General features: G+C 38.3%; 1 protein-coding gene across 2 annotated transcripts in view; it reads right to left on the minus strand.

Moving 5' to 3' along the window:
• Positions 1 to 27,613, minus strand: part of arhgap15 (Rho GTPase activating protein 15) — a 136,043-nt gene that overhangs the window by 49,469 nt on the left and 58,961 nt on the right. For both annotated transcript variants that reach the window (XM_018735561.2, XM_018735560.2), the window contains 5 exons: positions 22,664 to 22,762; positions 22,313 to 22,430; positions 13,590 to 13,712; positions 8,825 to 8,923; positions 3,305 to 3,382 (listed from right to left, as the gene is read on the minus strand). In XM_018735561.2, coding sequence (XP_018591077.1) covers positions 3,305 to 3,382; positions 8,825 to 8,923; positions 13,590 to 13,712; positions 22,313 to 22,430; positions 22,664 to 22,762 — 517 coding nt within the window. The remainder of the gene's footprint in view (positions 1 to 3,304; positions 3,383 to 8,824; positions 8,924 to 13,589; positions 13,713 to 22,312; positions 22,431 to 22,663; positions 22,763 to 27,613) is intronic.

Consider the following 27,613-nt stretch of genomic DNA (forward strand, 5'->3'; position numbering starts at 1 on the left):
GGCATTAATTAAATCCAGACCCACTGACAGGTATCCCAAACAAGCCAGTGGGTGTCATACCCACCTCGACGACAATCAACACCTGATGTTTACGAGGGTTTGGACCAAGAAGCCGAAAAGCCAGCGGAGGCTGTAACAGGAGTCCCTCTTTCTGGAGGAGGAACAGTCACGTCTTTAAGACAGCGTGACTCTGCAGCTGAAAGCAGCCCTTGGGAAAGTGTGGCCTGGGGTTCGGGGTGGAAAAAAGTCATGTTGCTCGACCACAGTGTCAGTCAAGTCACCACTGCAGACCCCCGGGACAAATTAGGAATCTGCTTCATGAGGCATGTCAGAAAGCGTTCTCGGTCCACATCATCACGGGAAACATTGCTACCGGTTACAAAAAGAGAAAGAATTCATTTTATGCAGCTGCTTTAGCATTAACGTGATGATTGACTCACTTTTCATTTAAGAATTAATTTTTTTGCCCGTCTTTGGGGCAGAGTGTTTAAAGCATATGTTAATTAAAATTTTTAGACATCTTTGTAGAAAATCATTCCTCACTGGGTAAAAGAAATATATGAATTCAGAGGGAAAGAAAGTCACCATCTTTTTCTATTGGCAATCACTGGCCTCTCACACAAAAATCACTTCATTGAAAATAACTTCCAGAGGCAAACCTTTTAGGGTTGGAGAAACACTTGCACTGGTAAAGTGAATTGTTACCAAAACCTTCAGTATGGTGAATTAATGTCTGATAGTAAAATCAAATAACTCTTAGCACAATTTAATGTCTGTTAGGTACACATCTTGCAAGATGTTCTGGCCCCATAATGCAGGGTATACAACCGTAGCTGTTTTATTAGTATCAATTTAATTAGAATTAGCACCATTGCGTGTGCATGTGTGTATATCAGATAAAGATTCTAGGAAAAGTTCAAAGGTGTAAGATGCGCTTTAGTTCAAATTGATTTGCGGAAAGTTTTCACTGGACAGGACTTGAACTGGCCAAAGGTCACAGCTGAGCTCTTCGGATGTAAGATGAAGATCATACGCAAGGCTTAAACAAATCCTCTTCTTCTTGTCTTTACAGGGTGTGACTGAAATCACACAGGCATCGTCCACCACCCCCTTCCAATCTGATTCTTTGACATTCAGGTAAGACAAATTTGGAAACCTGAACCTGAACCTCAAACCTGGAGTGCTGAAAACAGTTCTATCTCTCTCAATTTTGTTCACAGTCATTTCAGTGCTGGAATTATTTCTTCTTTGGCACAGAGACAGTTTCACATCATTTCTGATTTGGATGTCGTACTGGGTTGTATTCATGTGAGAAACAATAACTGCAAAAAAAGTGTTTTTCAAATTAAGCATTGTCTATGTTTTGTCAGATGAGGTGATTATGAAGTAAATTAATCACACTGAAGTAGCTTCACTTATCTTTTCAATTAAAACCTTGTTAAGCCCTTGCAAAAACATCTACAGTAAAGATGCAAAGTACTAATCAAGACAGCTTTCCAGTCATTTGTACCTCTCAAATGATTAATCAAACAAACACATTTGTCATAATTAAATTATCATATATCTCAACACTTGCATATATGCATTTCCTTTTTAAATTTCATTAGGCAAGACTTTTAGTCTTTTAAACTGTTCAGTCTTGCTCTTAGTTAAGTTTTTTGGAATACTTTTAAAATTCTTATAGACATTAATTATCGTGTGTTTTAAAATAATCTTTGCAAATTTATTTTTATATTAGGCTGCTATTTAAAAATTCAGAATAGCACATTTAAAAAAAATAAAAACTAAAAAAAAAAAATACTATGTGGCTTGACTTAAAATGGTTCCCAATAATCCAGTAGTAGTAATATACAGAACAGCAATAAAATCTATGCAAGCTATTAAAACACACACACACACACATTTTCAGAACCGCTTGTCCCATACGGGGTCACGGGGAACCGGAGCCTACCCGGCAACACAGGGCGTAAGGCCAGAGGGGGAGGGGACATACCCAGGACGGGACGCCAGTCCGTCGCAAGGCACCCCAAGCGGGACTCGAACCCCAGACCCACCGGAGAGCAGGACTGCGGTCCAACCCACTGCGCCACCGCACCCCCTCTGCTATTAAAACATTTTAGAGGAATAATTGCTTAGTTCACGTGATCTGGATTCAAACAGTGAGGTCAGCCTGCTCTCTTAATACTTAATTGGCTGGGAAATTAGCATTTGGAGGACAGAGAAAGCAACAGGTAACAGAACCCTGCACAGCATCCACTGAATATAAACAGCATGGCAATGATGTCTTTACCATGTGTATGGAGCCAGGGTGTGATGGAACCAGAGGGACATTATTGTTATTTTATCCCACGCTGCATCCAAAAAGGTCAAATGCAATGTTACATAAAACAATATTACTGTGGTGGTGTCAAATTAACGTTAAGAGATTCTGTGATTTAACTATGGTTTTCGAGATTTTTTCTTGCATTATATCTGACCAGGAGACTAGCATGTCTGCAGTCTTGCAGGAGAATCCCAAGGAATGTATGTAATCATTGTGCCAAGTGGGCTGGCAGTTGCTGTAACTATTTGAATACATACATAAATACTGAGAAATGTGCAACATCAAAACAAAGAATTTACACTGTGTTGAGACACTCCAAGTCAAGCTGCACGTTTGCATGATATAAGATTCAAAATGTTTGTTGCATTACAGTAAAAGATGAATAAACATATGCAAACAAATTCAGTGAGTACAGCTGTTCTTACACATGCGTGACACTGTTCATTAACAAATATGTAGTGGATATATTTCACGGATATTCTTAAGACTGAGTAAACAGAAACAAAGCCATGCAACTGCAAACAAATAAAACTAGCACCTTTTTTATACGTAAAACTGTTTTTGAGCTCCTTCATGAGAATGAACTGCACAGATGTCACATTTTGCATTTTAGCGGGGGATCTCATGTTCTCTTCTTCTGCCCTGTAAACATGCCCTAATCGTCTTCTGTCTCTTCATTGCCATTAGCAATGAGATATTTGATTAAACAATTTCAAATGAAATTTTAATCGTCAGCTAACTCGTACTGTACCTCTCCTTCCAAAATAGTATTGAGAGTGTGAGATTTTGAAGGGCTTGTATATATGTAGAACCCTATGATGGCTTCTTCTTAAGAAAAAAATGAAATTATATCCGAATTTAACCTGAGAGCAGGTTTAAGAATAAATATAAAATATGTTCATTATATAATGTGATAAATGCAGGTGATTAATTACACTAAGACAAAAACATGAATGGTCAATTAAATTAAAAACGTCTTACCTTGGTCAACTAAGAATCGTAACTTCTGGATACTGGCCAAATTGCCACTTACTCGGTATATGCCATCAGCTTCAAGACCTGGTGGAGAGAGAGGATGAGCAGTAACGCTATGGCATGCAGTTCAGTTAGGGGGAAACAGTAAAAATTACATTCATTGAATTTCCACAAAACAGCAAAACCATGCAACCCTTTCCACTAAATACTTAAAAATACAGAAACCGAAAAGGGAAATATGAAATGTGACACAGTATAGCCTTCAAAGCATTTTGATTCACATCATTAACTGTCTTGGAACTGTGGATCGACATCGGGCCTACTTCTGTGGTTGCTCTCGGATTCCATCTGGACCCATTTCAATGTGACGGAAGCTGAAGATATTCAGAAAATTGCCCCAATTATAGTATTCACGTGCCATTGGATTTCAATTCCAAGAACACAGAGCTCTCCAGCCAAACCAGACCGATAGGAGTTGGCCGTCTTGGCCATCCTTCCACTGACCACATGGTCCTTTTCAGATTGGAAGCATTTTATTATTATGGAAATTAACTCTGTTTCTGCTATTTAACTGAGAAATGAATTTCCTTGTTTTAGTATTTGTGTAAATTATATTAGCAAATAATAAAAAGGTCAGTTGTTTGTGGTGATATTTTAATTATTATTATTTATTTTATTGAAAATAAAGTTAAAATTAGGGTAATTATGTTATAGGCATCCAAGGCATCCTGTAGTTACAATCAAACAATTCCGATTTTTAAACCTTGTATGGTTTAAAATATTTGGTTCATTTACAGTTTATATAAAAAAAAATGTTACATGTATCTCAAAATATTACATGTACCTCAAAAACAAACAAAATAAACAAACAAAAAAAAAACAGTTATAAGACTGAGTCACACTATGCAGGCTCCACATGTCAAGTATAGGACATCTGCTGAGAAGACTCATAGAAATTCTTCATCCTTCTGCACCTCATACACAGCATGTTAACATCTATCTGTCTCTCTATCTATCTATCTATCTATCTATCTATCTATCTATCTATCTGACAGGGTTTTGAAGACACTGAAGATCTGGGACACTGTAGTAACTTGCTGAGTAAGCCCACCCTGCTGAGACACGTTCCCCTCGACATGGGATCAGTGCAGGTCACCTCCCCTCTTTGGTTGGAAAAGCACTTGCAAATGCCTTTTTGAAAAATCACAAGAAGTTCATTTCCTCTAGGGGGCGGGGGGGGGGGGACCTTCCACATGACAAGCCTTCCTGTCATCTGTACGCCATTCGTTCCCAACGCTATTTATAGCTCTACTCTCCTTTTATATGCCTCTGCAGCCATTTGATGTCCATCCAGTAATGTTCAGGTGATTATGATTAAGTAAATGGTGGATCGCAGGATGTTGCTGATAAGGGTGTTTTGTGGTTTAAAAAAAGCCCTTTGAAGTAAATAGGAGGGAAGCACGTCCCATTAAATATGCAGTTTGATTACTTATATACTTCAGTGGCTGATTTCTGACCTACTTGAATTTAATTAAATCTATTCTCCTGTTCCCCTGGTTTAATAAACAAGGATATTTTTTTCTCCCATGCAAACCTTCCTAAAACGGTGATTTCAGATGGTAAAGTGGCGATATGCATCAGCATATCATGCTGCCTGTTTAATGCTGTGCTCTCAAAAAGAAACACAGGTGGGCAGTAATGAATTTTAAATCCTTTTAAATTTGAAAGTCAGCATATTTGGTACAGCATGTATGAAAATAACCTGCTGTTTTCAAAAAGTAAATGTTCGATCAATGGAACATCAATTACTTTCCTGAATTTAGAATATACATCAAGACTGGGATTAAGAGTATTATAGAAAACATTATATAATGCAACACATAAACCTTCAAATGCTTCTAAGCTGTAAAGGTTCATGTAGAAGATATGGGACACTTTTCTCCAAAGAATATGTGTCCCTGTAAACTGTAGCACAACGTAGGGTTGCAGCGGAGCAGGTTTTCTACTTGCATTAAATGCATTATTGCTGCCATTTCTGAGGGTTTACATCTGACACACACACACACACACACACACTGTCCAAAACCACTCATCCCAAGCAGGCTCGAAGCGAACCAGAACCCAACCCGGCAACACAGGGCACAAGGCCGGAGGGGGCGGGGACACACCCAGGACAGGACGCCAGTCTGTTGCAAGGCACCCAAAGCAGGGCTCGAATCCCAGACCCACTAGAGAGAGGACCCAACAGAACCTAGCCCAGCCCAGCCCAGCCCAGCACCACCGCACCCCCCCCTTCCATGTGACAGCAGACTGATATTTACTGTTGTCACTTGTGGGAATCCCCAGGGCTTTGGTTGATTGCAAGAAAGTAAATGGTGCACTTTTTATTTTTAGTGCCTTCATTAAAAGTAATCATGATGGCAACACAACATGTTTCAGTCTTAAGCAGTCCAGACAACTGCATCCATAATGTCATTCATTATTAAATCGTGATGCAAATTAGAAGATATCCATGAAGTTCCATTTTTTTTTCTCAAGTATACATAAATAAAATAAAGGAAAATATATGTCAGCAAAAACATTAATTTGAGATCCTTAATTTTATATATATATATATATACACACACACAAACACACACAGTGCTGATTCATCAACGTACACACACTGAGCCCAGTGTAATATTTTGTCTTGCTACAAGGCCTTGATAGACTATACATCTGAGACAAGCAATGGCTTGGAACAGTGAACAAAAGTGCATGACCAACAGACCTGTTTGTTTTTAGAGAGAGTTCCAAAACACAATATTTAACTGCATAAATTTAGGAGCACATTTTTCAGGTCGCTGTAATTTTAACCAAAGATCACTAATTGTTCAGGGCAAACATTTGATCGAAACCACTAAAGGAATCTGCAGCACAAACATATAATTCATAGTCATTTCTAGTGGGTTGTAAACAGTTTGAAGGAGACACAAAATGGGACTGGAATCAAAGTGAACATTTCGAATGAAAAAAGAGTTTGCCTTAAAGGTCAGTCCCTCAGCCTGGCAAACTATATGGAAGAGCTTGGGAAAGTGCTGATCACACATGCAATGGGGGAATTTTAAAGCCAACAACCTCAGTGCAGTTCTAAACAGACATTGGAAGCAGGCGCTGGATCGTGTCAAACAAAAAATGTCAACAGTGCGGAAAAACGAGAGAAGGGAAAACACGTGGTGAAAGACTAAACTGAGGGAAGATAAGACTTTACTGGCAACGGATCGGTTCCAGAAAGGACCAGGTAATGCGCCAAAACTCATGAGAGAGACTAGCTTCCTGATTTAAAATGTTGGTCTCGATTATGTGTCACGGCAAAAATTGACATTGGAGACGAAATATATGTATATAACATGTTATGGGGAAGCCAAATAAAAGATAATGAAAATTGTAAGTGATTAAAAAAAACCTTTCTCTAATTACATATACAGTATAACCTTGAAAACTTTGTAAAAAAGAAACCTTACCTGCCCCCTTTTGCCATACTAAGAGTCATTGGACCACTGTGGAACATCCCAATTATAAAGTCATACAATTTAACTTTCAGTTTTATTCCATATAACAAAACAATTTTTATATCATACAGATGGAAATTTCTGCATGGAATTTCACAATGAATACTTTCAAGTAATTCAGGTCACGAACAATGCAGCACAAACGATCTTGGACTTGTCTACTTTGGTTACAATTCTGATTCTTCAGTCATGCTACCTGCTGGCCATGTCATTTATTTTATCACTTTGCATATACAAACAATAAGGCATTTTCCAGTGGTGTTGCTATGAATATGTACAGAAATGATTGCAATAACTCTGCAGCTTCCTGATGACAGGGTGGCATTGCTGCGGTGTCCTTCTGCACCTCCCCACCAGTGACACCTCTGAGAAACCCCGCTCGCATACAACATTCTGTACAATTTGAAAGCGGATGTGGATTTTTCAGGCCGGCATCCTGTCATCCAGTCAAACCACTGGAATTTCTTTATGGGTTGTGACATACTGTGGCGGTAGCTATATTTGAATGTGGCTGGATTCCAAGCAGGTTGCGAGGGATTGATAACCACAGCGTAGCAAAACCATAGCATTTAGGCCTAAACAGCCAGGTTGTACTGCTGTGTCATGGTGTTCAGCACATGCTATGTTCAACATTCGTCGCACTTTTTTTGCTGCTCTCTGCTAATTACCCCTAAAATGCAGACACTGAACCAGAGCAATAAATTTGGTTGAGATGAGTAGCAAATTCGGACTCCATTTTTATTAATCATTGAAGATCAGCTCTTACTAGTAATAGTAATAGTAATATTTATTATCATTTTTCACCCCTTTTCAGTCATTGTTGAAATCTGCGATGAGTAAAAATTTTTTTTATACTGAAGTTTATCAGGTAGCTGACAGGTAGTTCTTGTTTTGATGTGTAGTGTTAAGTTCCACAAATTGTGAACTTTGAATACTTGGGACGACATCTTGCAAAAACAGTTACATTTACATTAAATTAAAAATCTTCTTTTAATAAATAAACTTTCACTATATATTGTACTACTATATAAGGAGATTCGTCAGCCAAACGTACCATGCAAATGCAACCCATAGATTTTATTAACATAAAGCCAGTTGTCCTATGTGGAAAATACAGAACAGAATGTGGAAGTACACTGTAAATTTACAAATAAATAAATAAAGATGAATGAATGAATGCTGAAAAATAAACAGTGCATAAGATCTATACTGAAATCTATAATATTGATGAATGTAAATTTGTTTGCAATCTAGGTTGCATACATGTCTAGCTCTTTAAAAACAAAATGGCAAGAAAAGGTCTAATGGACACAAAAAGTTGGATAATTCAACAGGGGAAGAATTCTAACAAAGAATGAATTTTTATTGTCTGTGTACAATTTACAGAACTGATGTTTTTGGTCATTCATCAGTTTCCATTATAAATAAATATGTTTAACTACAAACTCCTGAAAACACTCACAGTGACAAGAAGTTAGAGGAAACCACAAAATTTAACCATTTCAACTGAAGACCACAGTCTTACTCACAGTTTGGTGAGTAAGTTGGTTTTTTATGGTGGATCGACTTTTAGGGCAATGTTTTGCAAGATTCACAACTGCTGTTTGGTTTGGTTTAATTTGGTTTAGTTTGATTTGGTACAGTCTGGAGCCAATCCTGTGGTCACTATCATTGATAATGTTGCTTTCAACCACAGCTGAATGAAAATTAAGACAAAGAATGATGTGTTTCTAGATGTGTGTTTATCATAGAAATTTCTCAGTGATCATTTACTTACTTTACCAAGATGAAGTCACATGTTTATTGCTGTTAATCCATAAGACAAACAAATATTTAGTTTTTTCAATACTGTGAAAAAGTCTCCTTTCTACTGACATGGCTTTACCCACCAAATGTTCTTAACCTGGGGTTTTGATGAAATGGTGCAGAACAGCAGGTTTAGGCGTTAAACCCAAAGTTGTGTTGTGGGACCTACCTCGTTTTTCCACTGCCTCCAGACATAACTTGACAAATTTAGGCACCGTAGTTCCTTCACGCTCACAAAGGGTCAGCAAATGGCACCCAAATACTCGATCTGCAAAATGCATGTTATCGCAGTTCAGTCTAATACAGTGATTCAAACACCAGAGAAAAAAAAATGTATATGTTATGAAAAATGCGAAAACTACAAGGTGCTTGTTATGCTAACTTTACCTTAAATTCAGTCGAATAATTACAGGAATTTCTATTACATATTATTTCTATAAGTGAGCAGCATTTATAACCTTGCAACCTTTGAAGGACAAGAGAAAGGCCAAATAAACTCTGCATCCTCACTTACAATACTCTGTTGGTTTATTGAACAGAGTGCACGGCAGTAAGATTTACTACAATTTCTATCTACCTTTGGTTGTACTAATTATTTAGATAAAACTCTGAATTGTAAGTACTGTTTCAGTTCTATTACCCTATACACACACACACACACACATTTTCAGAACCGCTTGTCCCTTAGGGGGTCACGGGGAACCGGAGCCTACCCGGCAACACAGGGCGTAAGGCCAGAGGGGGAAGGGGACACACCCAGGATGGGACGCCAGTCCATCACAAGGCACCCCAAGCGGGACTCGAACCCCAGACCCACCGGAGAGCAGGACTGCGGTCCAACCCACTGCGCCACCGCACCCCCTTACCCTATACAGTGAATTATATATGACAAGGAACCTATACAAAATACACACACACACACACTTTCGGAATCGCTAGTCCCATATGGGGTCATGGGGAACCGGAGCCTACCCGGTAACACAGGGCGTAAGGCCGGAGGGGGAGGGGACACACCCAGGATGGGACGCCAATCCGCAACAAGGCACCCCAAGCGGGACTCGAACCCCAGACCCACCGGAGAGCAGGACCCGGTCCAACCCACTGCGCCACCTGCACCCCCTGCGCCCCTGCCCATACAAAATATTTTGGAATAAACTTCTGACCAGTTTAAGGGGCCCCAAGTCAGGTTTTGCTTAGTATTTGCTCTTTATGAACCTTCCAGCCCTGTGATTGCTGCATCTAATCAGTTTCTGCATGTATACAGTCTTTTCCCTTTATGCAAAGTGACTTTTGTATTCATATTATTGTTTCTGTGTTAGTTCTGAACACTGAGGTACAAAATGAAGGTATTGCATTTTGCCAACAAATATCTGTGAAACCATTTAATTGACTTTAGTATTCTTTTACTGCCTGAGAAGGAATTACTGTTGTGCTTTGTGAGCTTAAGCTTTGACGAATATTTTATGTCTGCTTAGATTTAGGAGGGTCACAAATATGTGCAAACTAATTCATTCAAGGTTGGCAATCACTGTATTAAGTCTTTTGATGAATTGTCCGATTATTTTGACTTTTAACAACTTCATTGACGTCATTGATGTAATTTTATGGGATTTAAACTGGATTCACTACCAAAAATTACAACCCTATCATAAGCAGTTTTTGATCTAAAAAAGTTTATAAATCTATTTTACTTTTCATGTTATACCCCTACTTCATGACAACATACTAATCAAAGTTACTAGAAAGGAAAGATATATTTACAGTATTAAGAAATCACAGCAGCATAACTGTATAAACATTAACTCAGATAGGACAGAGTAGGGGAATGTGCCTTATCATCTGATGTGACTGCCCAGAGCACTTCTTTCCTGTGTTTTATCTGTTCTATTCAATGCATAGTGTAAAAATACTGTTTCCCCCATTTATTATCTCACTGTCTATTATAGCACTGAACATAGAACAATGAGGTCTGAATCATGTCTGAAATTTTGTCATTTGAATCTACAGCCTCAACTTGTCCTTTAAATTGCAGTCAAATGCAAGTTCACATTATCTTCATGAGAAAGCCACTCATCTCCTCATTGACTCACCCAACTCACAGTTAAAGCCCTTTTATTTTGCAATTTTTAATCTAAACAGGACGTCAGAGGTCCCCCACCTGAAATTGAGTACAGTGATGATTTAAATTTAGCATTCCTTTACAGATGTTCCCAAACCATGTGCTTTGTTTTATACAGCAATATTTATCGTGTAAAGCAAATTCCCGCTTAAGATTGTTTAGACACTAATAAAAACATGTGGTTATTAATCACAAACTTGTTCTTCTGATACAAGCATTTTCCCATAGCCCAAAAATCTCACAAGAGACAACATATTAAACAAGAGGAATCATGTTGATACCAAATATACACTTTTTTTGTCTGGTCACTCTGTGTAGTTATGAGTTTAGGTCTCGTGCACAACCCCGCTCTGTCCGTCAATTTTAACACTCTATTATATCATCTTTGGGCTTCTGGAGTGACTCTGTAGTGAGCGAACAGGGAAAGCTCTCGCGGTAAGTCAGCATCAGGCTTGTAATGTGTACAGTACATCAAACACAGACAGTCAATATTGGTATATAGAAAATCAACACGCTCTTTAAAGAAGCAGCTTATTCATCAATATTTGGCTGACAGTGCTGTACTTATCGCTCACACAGTGCAGCGGCTTTGGGGCTGCCACTGCTCACTTGTTACATGAGGGCAGCAAGGCGCCCTCATTTTTCAGGATTTAAAGAAGTAAACTGCAGATTTTCCGACCCCATTGAGAGTTTGCCATGTTCCATTCTTTGCTTTTTATGTAATGAATGGTACTTCAGGTAATTAAGAAAAAAATAAACATCTGAACTTCTACATGCTGCATGTCTGGTGGCCTGACTGAAGTGGTAATTACATAAAGGGCATCTCATGTATATTGTGCTCTTCTGTTCCTTCTTTTTTTTTTTTTTTTTTTTTTAATATAAACGTGTGTCTTGTCTCCTTGTTTATGGAATTAATCTTTTTATAATCTTCAAAGACACACATTTCTATGACACACTTTTGGCTGCAGACCAAAAGCACTAAGATATGACACTGTATACTTCCGGAAAGAAGCAAAAAATGAGCAGACAAATGGGCCGTCATGAACATCCCAAAGGTCTCTGGGAAAACCTACCGTTGAAAAGGGAAGATGTTGCATCTCGTAAACAGCACATCTTTACAGAGCTTCCAAGATGCACAACGCACATTTGCCGTGCTCTTGAAAGTATGCTCTCCTGCCATTGTCCTTTTTAGCAATTAATGATCTCTACCCTTGCTCTCAATTGATATACCCTTTGTCTGTGGGTAGCAGAGTGCCATTAGGGCTGTATCCTCTGTGATTTCATGCTAAATTGTGTTTTACAGCTGGCATCCATTATAGATGGTCGAGATGACGGATTTGGTCATAATATTAATGTAAGACTGACAGGTAGATGACATGAGTCATTGCAGGCTTTATTTTAAAGCCAGCTTCTCATTGGCTTGTCACTAACAGCTATATATAAATGTCATTTTATCGTGGCTATAAACTATTGTGAAGCAGATATGTTGGCAGATATTAACTGTTTTCTACCGCACAATTATTTATGGAGTTACCTTTCCCATGTGGTCCTTACTGAGGATGTGCACATTTGCTTGCAATTATGTGCCAAAAAAAGCAAAGATTAACATTTCTCCAATTGTTCTACATATTGCATGTCACCAGTCACTGACATGATGAAATGTATTGACTTAATAAATTATCAGGGAATAGGTCTCAATTTAAAAATGTTAGCTGTCATATAAGGAGTTTGCTCACAAAGAGGCATTAACCGTCCTTTGACAAGGAGCGGGTGAGGAGCTGACCCATGGGGGATGTAAGGCTTAGGCAAATTGCTGTGCAAATATGAAATAAGCTCACCTTCACAGAGTGAAATCATGATGAAAGAGTGGCTAGCTGTTACTGGACGCTATGGCCTGCGGGCAGGCGAGGGAGAGACTTAACTCATTTACATTAAAGACACAATTAGGGATTGTGGCTGGCGAGTTGCTTGCAGGTATGACCAAACAATAACTGGGCGATTAGCGGTCCTGTGGGGCAGTTCCTGTTTAACCTGTGAAAAAGGCACGTTAATTCACTGGAGCAGACAGGATTTGCAACTAATGGGGAGGGGAGGGGGGGGGGTCCTCACAGGCAGTGCCTGGTTTAATGTTGTCAGAATGGGAAATGACATGGGAGAAAGCAGGAACAAGGAAAGAAGCAGCGTACCACTGCAAGTCGGTAATCACAGTTGCTTCGAACCCATTAGTGTTATGTTGCCTAGATGGTACTTTTATTTAAAATGGATTAAGAGTTTTTATCGATCTTTTTCAAGGATTTACACATTTATACAGCAAGGTAATTTTTACTGTTTCAGGTCAGAGTAAGACAATCCCAACCAGTCACGACCACAGGTTAAAATCACAGATAAAATGTGATAATAATAATAATTTGCATGACATTTTCAGTTAAAATGACTCATGAACTTCAGCTACTTATACTTATTTATCCATTTATACAGCTGGGAAATTTAAACTGTGGCTGTTCAGAGTAAGTAGCTTGATCAACAGCACAACAGGTTGAGTTTTGATTTAAACTTGGGACTTTCGATTCCAAAGTGGCAGCTGTAAGCACTACTCACTGTGGTGTTATATATGGCTCTGTATTTTCACTGGAACAATCTGGAATAAGTGCAGTGCTTAAGGGTGGCACAGCTGGAGGCTTCCAGGCACTGGCATTCTACAGGTTATCAGGATTTATCCACTACCACTGTGTTACTTGCTTCCTCATGGAAACTTTTGATTCTAGGTTGCTCCTAGGATGACACATCTTGTCTATCAATGAAAATACTGGCTTACCCTTGATGATGCCTTTCTCTTGCAAAGTCTTCATGGAAGGACGTCTGGAAATAAACTTCTTGAGTCTGTTTTTCACCCCGTTTTTGTCTGCGCTGTCTGAGGCACTGTAGTTCAGCTTGAAAACTAGGAGAGGATCACAGAAAACTAATTATGAAAACGAAAACCTTTCTAGAGCAGCAGCAGTTACATTAGGCATGGTAAAAGCCAAGTGCCCTATAGCTCAGCAGTGAGTCGACAGTGCTGCAATGGCACCTTTTGAAGTACTCTGTTAAGATCTGTATATATTTTATTGTATGTTTTACAAATGAGAGAAATGAAGCCACAGTTTGCAAACACGTGTTGCATATTGTACATTTGCTCATTATTTCAGCATGGCATTTGTTACAAGTTGCCACTGTCTTGTAGCAGTGCATCGTCTATTATTGTCATCTGCAACATTTTCATCATCATTACCAGTGAAAAGTGCTTCATGATATTGTTAATAATGAAGATATTCAGTTTAAATGAGTGTTCAGCCAGTTGAAAAACTGTTTTAATATTTTTATATGTCAGCCCTTCATAAGGGTTAATACAAACTTCTGACATGCTATCCTTCAAAAACATTATACAAAACAGAGTAATGAATCAAGCCAATAACTACTTTTTTGCCTGAGGATACAATTTTTGCAGGCTTATTAAAGTAAAATATTTGAGAGAAACAGCCCAAAATCAATGTCTAAAAAACATTTGAACTTTGAACCATAACTTTAGATATTTTGACACATGGAAAAAAAAATCATCTGTAGCATAAACAACATAAATAAGATGAGCATGAGAGAAAAGCAAAAGCCTTTTTTTTTATTGATTATGATGATGTTCCTATTTAGCATACACCTTAGACAACCTGTAATCATCCTCTCTGCCGTTAAACAAGATAATGATGTTTTATCCAGCACACACGCTGAGAGTGAAGACCAGTTCTTTAAGTAGAAAAAACTGAGAACTACACAGCTGCTCTGTGCAATTTAAAACTCTATCATTAGAACACAAGAAGTTTTTACGAAAAGCTGCTTGAACAAACAGCCTTAAATATAAAGGATCTTGAGTGTGTTTTCAGTTAATCATTTCAGTGTGAATATTTGACAACTATGCCATTTAAACAGGTGGTAATGACAACATATAAAATGTATGTGTTATGCAGTATATTTGTACATGTGCTGAAATAAATTTGTGATGCTAAACAGAGGATAACTTTACCATTTTGGTTTCTCTTGCATGATGAGTATACTTTGTTTTTGAAGATCTGCCCATAAAGGGAATTTCTAACAGAAAAAATCTAATGGAAAATCAAATCTAGAATATCAGAATCATTTTGAACACCTTTAAATCCATGCTTAAGAGTCACATGTTCAGTTGTTAATATATAACACATTTGTGAGCTCTTTTGTTTTATTTCACCTTACCTAGTTCCACATTTTTTCTGTCATCATTTTTCTGACTGTTACATTCTGTTTTAATTTTGTTGTTTTATTCTCTTGTTCTTGAGCAACACAGTGTGCCTAACTGCTCCTGGGGTGTGGTTTGAATCTGGCTCAGTCTCAATGGAGTTTACATGTTCTCCCTCTATTTGCATGGCTTTCATCTTGGTTTTTCAGTCTCCTCCCACAGTCCAAAGATATATTTCTGGTGTACTGGTGACTTTAAATTGCCCTGCAACAGACTAGTTTACAATACAGCATCCACCCTGCCTCATACCCTGAGCCTGTGGGAGGGACTCTGGACTACTGTCACCCTGTATAAGACAAGTAGTTATTAATAAAGGATTGCTCTTTTGTTGTAATTTTTAAAATGTTGATAGTTTAAACTGGCTTAGCGTAGTAACCTATGTATATATGTCCTCTTTATTGTACAGCTCTTTGAGAAACAGCTTTTAAATTTGCCAGTAAAAATAATCATGTAGTCATATGTAATGATATTGCCTTTAAATAGAATTTTATGCATTTTATCACTTCAGGTTTTAAACACAGGCGAGCTTTTCCTTTGGTCTTTTAACTTTTCACACTACAACATTTCAAACTTTGCTGAAGGGATTATTATAATTATAGATAATAAGAGCAAAGGGATTTCTGGGAGATGGTTGCCAGCGGGCACTCACCTGACATTTATCATGGACAGAAGAAGCCATGTTGTGCATGTGTGTGGGTTGACATCACCAAAGTGTTTATTTTCAATTTTAGTGTATTTTCTCTGTAAGGTGTTTTTTGTAAGTGTGATATCTCGTTATGCAAATTCTAGGGTAGAAGTTAAATTTGCTCATGAGTCTGAATTCTCCAAAAAGGAGCCTTCGATGTCCATGGGAAATCTGTTTTTATTTATTGTTAAATATACAATTTGAAAGCATGTTTCAAAATCTCCACTTTTCAGTATTTACGTAACACGTGAGTTAGTCTTTATACAGTACTGTAACGACCCACATTACTTTGTTTTAGCGGGAAATGTGTTTAATGTAAATAGTTGCATTATGGGAAAATGTGGAATGTCAGTGTGCAACCACTGGGGGAACTTCTGGGGAAAATGATGGGGTGATTGTGTTTGGGAATGTGTTGAATCTCTATATTGAGATATCACACTTCCAAAAAACACCTTACAGAGAAAATACACTAAAATTAAAAATATGCACTTTGGTGATGTCAACCCAAGAAGGCTGTGTAGGCTGGCTTGAGGCTCTGGTTCTAGAGGAAATGTGGTCCTTGGGGTGAAAGCATTATTTTTCTCTATGCTGATGTTCAATAAAACTTCAAGATGAACACTGTCTCTACATCCTGTCTAAACCCACAATGCTGTGTGCTACAGTACTTTTAATACAAAGGTCATCAGGTGTTTTAGTGTAAAATCCTTCATTTTATTCCCTAACCCCACCCCTATATGGGGGTTCATTCTATTTAGCATGCAATGATATTATCATGGGGAGGGGCGCGGTGGCGCAGTGGGTTGGACCGCAGTCCTGCTCTCTGGTGGGTCTGGGGTTCAAGTCCCGCTTGGGGTGCCTTGCGACGGACTGGCGTCCCGTCCTGGGTTTGTCCCCTCCCTCTCTCCAGCCTTACGCCCTGTGTTGCCGGGTAGGCTCCGGTTCCCCGTGACCCCGTATGGGACAAGCGGTTCTGAAAATGTGTGTGTGTGATATTATCATGGGGGTGCGGTGGCGCAGTGGGTTGGACCAGGTCCTGCTCTCTGGTGGGTCTGGGGTTCGAGTCGTGCTTGGGGTGCCTTGCGACGGACTGGCGTCCTGTCCTGGGTGTGTCCCCTCCCCCTCCGGCCTTATGCCCTGTGTTGTCAGGTAGGCTTTTCATGCTTCTGTGACTTCTATCCATCTCCTTTTTTGTCTCTTTAAACTGGCACAACATTTTTATGACCACTGAAGAAATTAATACAGCTGATTAATTGTAGCATACATTGTCAGATTTGGTCACCATGTCCTTTTCTTTCGAGACGCACAAACTGCTGCTTGAAATCTTAACCGCTAACTTCACTCTCCTCCGTGCTGGTTTCAATTTGAGAACCTGAAGTCCCTGGAGTTAAGAAATAATTAATTACCATCAGCATACACTGGAGTGCTTTTAACGTATGTTGTGGGCGTCGGCATCTTTGAAGAACTATCAATTAAAGAGTTTCTGAACTGGACCGACGCATATTGACAGTGCATGTCAGGGTAAAGTACTATTGATTCGTTTCATCGTCATGCGTATAGTAAAACCAATTTATTCCAAGTGTCTGCACTTAGCTGAAAGCCATTTTAATAGTCCATAGCCTTCTGCTTTGTACATGAGCATGATCTCTTGCGAGGTTTGCGAATAAAACATATGTTTCACTACAAGAGATTTCCCTCTTGATGATCAGATCTGTTCCTGCGTGTGTTTTAATTTGTGCTGGTTGGCTGTTATTAATGGCGTGGAATTTGAACAAAAAATCTCCCATTTGATGGCTTGGTGGATACAGTGAAGTTGAAATGTATGAAGGCAAGTAAAAACCTTCTTTAAAGAGCAGGAGAGGAGATCCAGAGTGTGGCTTCAGTGTCCTTAAACTGAGCATTGAATTTTTTATTTTTTTTTTACTTTCTGTATAACCACATCACTGCTAATAAGGCAGACAATTGTATTAACACGAGACTGCCATATTAAAAGATTAGACTGAAAAATGACTCCAGAGATGAGTAGGATCGTAAATTATCCTGGTGAATTCTGTCACCGGGCCATTAGTTTAAGGCTTAAGTGACTACGGGTGACTGCATCGGTGCTCACAAACTTTTTTCATTTCCGACTTCCTGTGCCCTGGCAAGTGCTGGGCATGTGGCAGGGATGGTGAAACAGAAGATTCATCATTGTGACACTATGTTTTGCGCCTGTTTGTTTGCGCCATTTGTCTGCACTGGTTCAAAGTAGAGCCAAGGGTGGAAATAAAAGACAAAGAGTGGCCTATACATGTGTTCCGAGCAGAGCCGTGGATTCATAGTGCATAAAAACACTGCAGATATTGAGTGCAGTTTGCCGCACACAGATTGTGTTTGGTGACTGTGCTACTGTATATCTTTGTCACTCTAATGGTTGTGTAGTTTAAACAATAAAAGCAGCATTAAGTGTTCAAAGCAGATCCATCACGTTGCTTGAATGTTACTGTAACTTCTACAGTGCTTATCTTGACGTGGTGACCTTAAAATAATAATATCTACCAACATACCCAATATGTTCTTTTGTATTTTCAAGCAACAAATGGAAAATGTATGTGCATACTTTATAACAAAATGTGACTGTACAGATTATTATTTTGTTCAACTTGAAATAAACAGGGTTTAAAATCAACAAACTGCTTGTACTGCGGTATGTACGGTACACAGACAAACCCGGTAACTTGCATGTGAAAAATGCAACCTCATAATAGGACTTGTACAACTTGGGCCCAATCTGGCACTGCACTGCTGAAGCTACCTCATATTTGCCCCTTGTGTATTTATAGTTAACGCATTCCTCCTTGGAAAAAAAAATACTGAAAAAGGTAAGTATTTTGACATCTTATAAGCTTCCACTGAGTCAAAACACTGCCTGGAGGTTCGACATCGCGATGCATTGACTCCAGTTTATTAGTGAAAGAATTCCCACGACTCTGAGAAGCATTTGCTTTTGTTTGCAGTGCGTGTAAACAGTGGTGGTGCAGTTCCCACCAGTCTGAGGTGGGACTGCTGTCTTTATGCAACCCGTCTTGTCATCAAAGCGGCTTTTAACCCTCCATACATCTGAGGGTTTTTGAAGTCACCAGGGAGAAAGACACTGCAAACACCTCTGACAGGTCCGCATTAAATACAGTGAATATGCAGAAACGGGGTGCTAGCGAGTAATATCATACTTTTAATAGTGCTGTCATATGATCTCATTGCCAGTTTCATTTATATATGTACATTAATATATCTTTCACTTGGAAATGTTAGGATAGATTTGTGCAAAGTTAAAATTAAGCAAGCAAAGAATAAGAGGCTTACATTCCTATCTGTCCATCAGAGTCTAAACACAAAGACGTTGCACTTTGTGGAGGAAAAAAGAAAACCCTTTTTTGATGGCTATTCATTGATATCAAAGAAGGATTTACAAGAATTAGTCTGGCACTACATATGTACAGTGTGTGCTTAAACACTTAAATGTAATATTGTTGTTCTTAAAGATTAAAAAAAAAAATGCACATATGAAGTTGTAATGTAGTGGTGAAGTAGACTGTTAAAACACGTATTTTATACTTATTCGTTTAGCTCATGCTTTTTAATAAATATGCTTTATTGAAATTACAACTGGGTATTTTTACTGCAGCAATTTAGGCTAAGTAGGTTGCTGAAGAGTACTACAGCAATATCTGAGATTTAAACCAGCGACCTTCATATCTAAAGGGTGCAGCTCTAGCCACTACGCTGTCCTTTACAGTAGAGAGGCTCCACATCTGATACAAGTGATTCAGATGAACTTAGGACAGGAGAACAAGCGCTATAAAGCACTTGTGACACTAATCATGTGATTTCCACGGTACAAATAATGAAGATTAAGGTATTAATAATCATTAAGGTACTTATTTATAATTACAAGGGTATATTTAATGAAGGTTTATAAGTGATGCGCAAATAATCTCTGATTTCAACATGCAAGACCAGGCAGCAACTGACAGCTTCTCTATCTTGTACACCCATGAAAGCGTGTCTTCTACTTTACTATGCACTTTCAGAAAGGGTTTTAAAATACTCATGTTCTCCTTTTACTGTGTTATCCAAAATTATTTCATAGATGCCAGTACTCTAGGTAGATGCCAAAAAGCAAATAACTAGTCAGTATTATTAAAAGGAAAATATACCAGCATGCAGGTGTGAAATTGAGGCATTTTGCCTATTAACCAAAAGAATCAGTAACTTGGGCCAGGTAATGGAGTGGTTAAAACTGATACCTTGAAAACTTGAAGGTGTTTAGTTCACATCCCTCTTCTGCTGAAGCTGCTGTGAATTCCCAATTATACAAATGGGTTCAAAACTGAAAGGAGCTTACTGTGGTACTTTAAACATTGCCTGGGACAAAAGTGATAAATAACTTTTCCCATTATTAATTTTGCTACAGGAGAAGTGTATTGACATTCATATTTTCAAACATACTTCCATCGTATCCATAGAAATATTTAATCATCTCTTCGCCAAAAAGTTGTATCAGTGTTACATGCCATGCTGTAATGAGTTTTAAAAAAGAATGTCTTCTATTATGTTATGTTTGCAGAAACGAAACGTGTATTTTTTCAGTAAAATAAGAAATTATTCAGAAATTCTGGATATTATATACTTCTTGTGCACTTATACTTTAAAAGAAATCTTCTAAAGCTGTGAGAATGCAGCACTTTCACACTTAGTGCAGCTCACATCCATGCCAGTTTACGAGCACATAAATGTTTCTTTCTGTATTCATCTGTATGTGATCGTTTGTCCAATGGTGGTGTGGCCTTCAAGGAAATGTATCTTTAGCTCCTCTGAGAAGATGGAAAACATCTTTATTATACTCTACATGCGGAGAAAGACCTAAGAACATGTGGCCCTTATCTGTTGGATGTGATGAATGGGTTTTATAGGCTGCTTTTAATGTGGACAACGTGAATGGCTCAAAATCCAATTTTTCTTATTTAGCCACGGAAGACATATGAATAATTTATATCTGAGGATAAGCCATGCCGAACATTTTATTTAAAGCGCATATGTTATCAGGTAACATGTCCAATATTTTCTTTCCCCCCTCCCCCTCCCAAAGCTCTAGAAATCTTTATGGCCTTTCATCTTATATGGTTGTGGCTAACAGCACATAGTAACCTTCATTACAGTTTGGTTTCAACACTTTAAGCACGTTTTCACAAATACCGCTCACATGCCAAGATATTGCTTTTTTGCTATATCTCCTAATTTGCGCAACCAGCTGATTTGCAGCCTGCGTTCTGGTCAGATTGGGTATGCGCTGATGGAAGAAGCAATGCCACACATGTGCACGTGAACTGGTGTGATGTACTTTATGAAATAGTCCTTGTACAGTACATTTTGTCACTGGTAGTTTTTATATTTGAGTATTGTTCTCCGTTTCTTTGTTTTATTGGAAATACTTGCAAGGGCATTTCTTCATATTGAACAGAGTAATATTCTTAAAATTAACGAAACTATGCAGACGTCTGTAACTTGCGTTGAGACAATCACTACACCAGTGAAAACATTTATGAGAAATTCTCCAAATGGTTTCCCTGCCCTCAAAGTATAATAAAGTGAGAAAGAAGGAAAACGTGTAGCATGGTAAAGTGAGAACCTAGTTGTGGGTAACATTGTGTAATGGAATTGAACTTGTGACCAAAAGCTCTGACTAAGTACAAAGATTCAGGTAAACAAATTGATACTGTACATGTGGTAGCAATAAAAATAATGATTAATAATCTAAATGCTATACCACAGTAATTCTTTGTATACCAAGTGTTCATAGTCTGGGGAAAAAAAAAAAAAAAAAAAAAAAGGTTTCAAAGACATGATACATCACATATTTTGAAATACAACAGTCCGGCCCAGTGTTCCATGAAAATAACGTAAAACTGCTCACACAGACCTATATTTCATCCTGCCCAGTGTCCCATTCAACCCTGCTGAGTAACTTCCTGATGCTCAGATTCTGTTTCAGTCAATCTGATTCACTGTTCATTGATAAATCTCCTTAAGATCTACAGCAGGACTATGTTCAAAGAATAGTATCACATTGCTAGATTGGTGGTTTCCTCCTCTTCAGGTGGATTTACGTAAGAGACAAGAGTTTAGCAGAGAGTTTAGACAATAGTTTAACTATTACAGTACATATGCTGACAGGACAGGCATCTACAGCATGTTTACACATGGTTTTCTGAAAGTTATTGAAGTGAACATATTCCAGGCATGCAAGGAAAGAACTGGTTACAGACTGATAATGACAATGACAATAAGTATAATGTTAAAAATATCAAGATCCATAGTGTTGGTTAGATGGTAAAACTATGAGAGTTTGAAATAAATTAAAGCTCCTTTGACATGGTAAGTAATCACGGCCTTAAAGATATAAGCTTTGCACAAACTTGCTCACGGTTGTGTTGCATGGTTCAGAAGATGTGATTTGAGGGACAAAGATTTTAAAAGTGTACGTGCGTAAGGGTTTCAAAAGGGGACGTGGACTTACTAAGGGATCGTCTATTTTCTGGCCTCACTTCTTTTCTGACAGGCGAATCGGCCCTCCGGAACACAAACTCGCTGCTATTGGATCTGCGCAAGTTGGGTCTTCCTGACCCTGTTTTTGACTTCATAGAAACAAATAAAGAGAATAAACCATTCTGAACATTATATTTTAAATTAAAACAGCAGCTGGAAGTAACATCATACCTCTTCCCTGTGGGTAAAAAAATTATAAAAATAAAGTATATTAAAATTAATATATCTGATTAAAGAGAAACATACAGTACAAGAACCTGGCAATAATCTGAAACACATACACTAAATTAAACAAAAGGAAAATAACTGCAAAACAACATACCAGAATGTCAGCTGTGTTCTTTATAGCATCATGCCATTTACATATTGTTGGATAATCGTCAACTTGAAGCAGAAACTCTTGTCCACAGCTGGTTGTAATCTGTTAACGTGAAAAATATATTCAGTACATGCATTTTCGACATGAGATCACCAGTTCTTGAGGTGGATAAGCATAACATACAGAGAAGTCTTTATTTTTAATTTACTTGGAGGAGAACGAAAAAAATCAAGCAGCAGTTCACCCTGCAGGATAAAAGTACATAGATTCAGAGTACTGTATGACTCTCAGTATCACTGACAAGTGTGGTCTGCAAAGATCTGAGCATCACTCTTCAAGATGAGTGGTGACATTTCTTAATGTACACTGTGCCATTTGTATTGCTATAACTTGATAAGCTTGATTCTGATAACATTATTATTATTATTATTATTATTATTATTATGTAATCACAAAGTACATTTTTTTAGTATTTTAAAGATTTGCTGGCTATGCACTGCTGACAGTCTCATCGTGTTGTATGTTTTTTGTTCAGTGCCCTGTTCTCTTCACTTTCTGCTCAAATGGATAAGTTCATCATTTGTAGCAAGTGTTTTTTTATCGAAATAAAATAGTTAATTTAACAGTTTTGTGTTAAAGTCAAGCTATGTACAAATACTAGAAAAATGGAGGAAAAAATGTTGTGTTATGAAACACTAAAAGAAAACCGAAAGCAATGTCTTTGGACTTCTCACAAATGCGTTGTGTTTTAGAAATAGAGAGCAGTCTGGAATTTTACAGTGACAGAACCGATTGACAATCACAAAACGCACATGCAAAGAGCTGCTGATTTTATTTTTTAATGACTGTTCTAAAATCATTACTACTGTCATGTATCATCCCTTGTATTAAAGCACATCCTAAAGAAAAAAGGTCACATTTTTTTAAAACTTTCTTTACCCATATGTAAATCTTCATATTTTTCCTGAACAGCAAATTTCTACCGAATTCCCTCATACTTCCTTTAAATAAACGTTTCTCTAATAATGACAAACTGAACCTAAATACCATTTTGCTACTTTTTAAGCTTTATGTGTAACAAAAAATTCAAAGCTGTGATTGGACTGGGTTTTACTGTCTCACGCTACGAAGATTTTCACGTGAAGCTATGAAGATGCTGAAAAATGCATTTCAGACGATGCCCGAGTCACAGCAGAACATGAGTGCCAGTTCTGGTGTGTTTTCGAGCGCATCTTCAGTGTGTGTTGAAGTGTTTGCTGTGCGATGGGAGAACGCTGCGGCAGCAGCAGCTCCGCTGGTTACATCCCCCTCCTTGTTGCTTCTTTCAAAGACTGCTGCTGCTCCCTACAGTTTAAAAATGTTCGTTCCATTTTCCACATTCCTCCTTCTACTCCTGCCCCCATCTCTCTCTCTATCTCGCTCTCTCTGTTGGCCTCTGCCTTGTTCCTCAACTCCGTTTGTTTGCACGATTTAGCAGATGCCAGAAATTCTGCTCCAGTCGGTGGTGGTGTGAACACTTCCAGAGACTTCTTGCTAGTAAATCTTGCTCAAGGAGTGGCCGTTTCCAGCTAATCGCATACTTCCTGCTAAGTAAATATTACTTGGATGGGATTTCCAAACCATAATTGTACTTCCGATCGTTAATGTCAATACTACTGGTGGGGGAAAAAGCTTTAATTATCAAGAATTCAAGTTACTAAATGTACAGGAGGAAAATATTACACCCCCAATCCTAATAACTTCAAGGCAAATGATCCTAGAATAATTTATCTCTGCTAATGGTACATTTTTCTTTTTGAATGTATCCCTAAATGTTCTCTGCTAATAACCCTAAACCTTTGTTCGTTCAGAAAACCGCTTATTCAGCTGCTGCCACACCCCATCACATTTTACAATATCTCGCAAATGTGGGAAAAGTGTGAGAAAGCTTAGATAGACACAAGAAATTGTGTGTGCATTTAAAATTGTGTTTTTATCAAAGTCAGCTTTATATGTCAACTTATGAAATCAACTTATATTTATATCAACTTGTATGTCCTAAATATAGGAGTGAAAAAGCGCTTTCCCTGGACCACAGTGTGAAAAGAGGACAACATTAATTACTACTAGTGCAAAAATTTACAATAACCAGCTACAAAACTGAAAAGACTTAGTGGAGCCCCAAAAATAATGGAGCTGGGGAGGTAATTCCAGGGAATACAAGTCATTTAATACTTACTGCATATAGCCTCAGATGTATTTTTCAAAAATGTTTAAAGTTTTCCTCATTCTGTAATTTCCATTACTACTATGCATAGGCACTGTAAATATATGCCACATTTTAGGTGAGACGATAAATTCTCAGATATAGGCTACTTTCTTTCTGCCTGGTTTCACCTTTAAGTTCAATAAACAGAAATGTAAACAGATTTTACAGCAGGCAGTGCAAAAAGTAAGGTTTTTTGTGCAATAATCATTTGTGGAAATGAGCGGTAGTGTGACCTAATGTAGGTCGATATACAGTGTATTTAAGAAATACAGCAGCTATACTGGCTATGGACACCGATTTAAGTGAGGTTTCAGCAGAACCTGTCAGTGGCATAAAAAAAAGATTCTGTGCAGTCGTATTAAAGTGGCGGGTGTCATTCTTGATGGGGGGGTCAGAGTTCAAAAGAGGAAACGCAATTAAATTTACCATTAAGTAGCCTGAGTTGACCATAAATGTGAAAACAGAGCGCATCGTAATAACTGATGTAGAATCTATGTGGGGAATGAACTAGGATGTATCGTAACTTAATTCCAGGGCTGAGCGACAGAGACAAGACTTGGATCCTGGGTTTCCTGCATTCTTTCAAATGGCGAACAAGTCAAGTGAGCCCCGATCCCCGCCCCCACGTGTCTTTTGCAACATTGGCAAAGTTCTCCTGCATTGGCACAGGGCTCTTCATTTGCACATTTCACATAAAGGTGCCCTTTTAGTGGAGCCCCAAAAATAATGGAGCTGGGGAGGTAATTCCAAGGAATACAAGTCATTTAACACTTACTGCATATAGCCTTAGATGTATTTTTCAAAAATGTTTAAAGTTTTCCTCATTCTGTAATTTCCATTACTACTATGCATAGGCACTGTAAATATATGCCACATTTTAGGTGAGACGATAAATTCTCAGATATAGGCTACTTTCTTTCTGCCTGGTTTCACCTTTAAGGCCTTTCTCAACAACATTTCCCAGCCAAACTGCACTCAGGCTTTTTGACTCAATTTCCATCTCCGGGGTATGCTTTTGTGGATGAAATTGTTTTTTTTTTTTTTTTTTTTTTCTCAGCAGCTCTCAATTCTGTGTCTAACAAACACTTTCCTCCCAGCCATAGATGTGAAATTTTGTTTGGTTTTTTTTTTTTGTCTTTGCACAAACTCGAATTTGCCTGTTTCTTGTTTGCGAGATGTCAGTAGTCGTCGGGTAATTTCCCTCACGATAACGTGTAAGCAAGAAGAGTAGTTGCGGGCACAGTGCATGTCGACATGGATTTGTGGCCCCAGTTATTTATTTATTTATTTATTTATTTATTTATACATTGTGAGTGCATTTATTCTGGAGCGATGTCTTTCCTGGGGGTGCCCTCGGGACCCCTGTCTGTGTATGCATGTGTGTATGTGTGTGGTGGGGGCCACCTCCAGGGGGTCTCTGTATCAGCTCGCCAGCACACTAGATGGTGCTTATGAGAGGTGCTTCCAGGATGGCTTTGTGTGACTCCTCATCAGGTGTGTGCGTCACACCATCGCTTCCCACGACATGCTACAGATGTGAAGATAAAATGGCAAATAAAGAAATTCTACAAATCTCCTTTCTTTTGGTGTTTTCTGACAACTCTTTATTCGAAGCCCCTGTTGTCACTGGATCTTCAGATTTTAGTATTTACATTTTTCTATAATGTTTATTTGTACACTTATTTTAACACAGACCAAAACAATGCCTTTTGGTGTGGTGAAGGAGAGCAACGAAAATTCTCTACACCTGCTTAAAACATTAACTGGTTTAACCGAAAGAAATAAACTTGCATTTTAAATACAATAATTTAAATTAACACTGAGGATAACATTACCTTGCACCTGAGAGGGGAAATGGACATGAGGTTTTTGTTCTTCTAGTTAAAGACTAATTGAGGTATTTTCAATGCAATATTTATACTTTTACATGTACTCATTCACATTAATTACGAGGAACTGACACAGTTACTCTCCTTACAATCTGTCCTTAAAAAAGAGACCCACCTCCTGTATGTCTGCATGTAGCCAGTATCCCAAAATGCAGGACACCCGGGGTGCTCATGAATTTAATAATGATGCTTAATCAGGACGGAAAATGTTTGGTAAAAGGCGGTGAGATTTCTTTTTTTTTTTTTAAGTTCCATTTGGGTAAAATTGTGACTGACTTGGGAGCAGCACAGATTGGAGGGGTGACAAGGAATCTGGAGGTTCTGTGAGAACTGCAGCACTTGGCGTTTTGGCTGCGCGCAGCTCAATCTGCGGCATGTTTGCGCATACTTGCTCTTCTGCTGTCGGAGCCACATATGGATGGGAAAAAAGTTAACAGCCAGAACTCTGTATGTGACACTTCCATGTGCTCGTTAGGAGATTCATTTACATTAGAAAAGTGACATTCGCCTCCCTTAATATTTTACGTACAAGTCATTCCAATGATGTCGCATAATTACAGCCTCCTTGGTTTATAAATGATACATTCTGGACATATTTAGTAGTTCATTACTCCCAGATGTTCCGAATGATACGTATGTGTGTTTGTATATCCTGAAAGCTTTGGGTAGTGATTATCTCCTCGCGGTAAATTCTCCTCACCATCACATCTCTTGTTTTGTTTGAAATGAATCGGTAAACTGGGCACAGCTCTACGCAGCATTTTTTTGTTTTTTTTTATTTCAATCTCTTATCTTAAAGTTCCACAACTGAAACCA

Source organism: Scleropages formosus, chromosome 21, assembly GCF_900964775.1.
Source record: "Scleropages formosus chromosome 21, fSclFor1.1, whole genome shotgun sequence".
Taxonomy (NCBI): Eukaryota; Metazoa; Chordata; class Actinopteri; order Osteoglossiformes; family Osteoglossidae; genus Scleropages; species Scleropages formosus.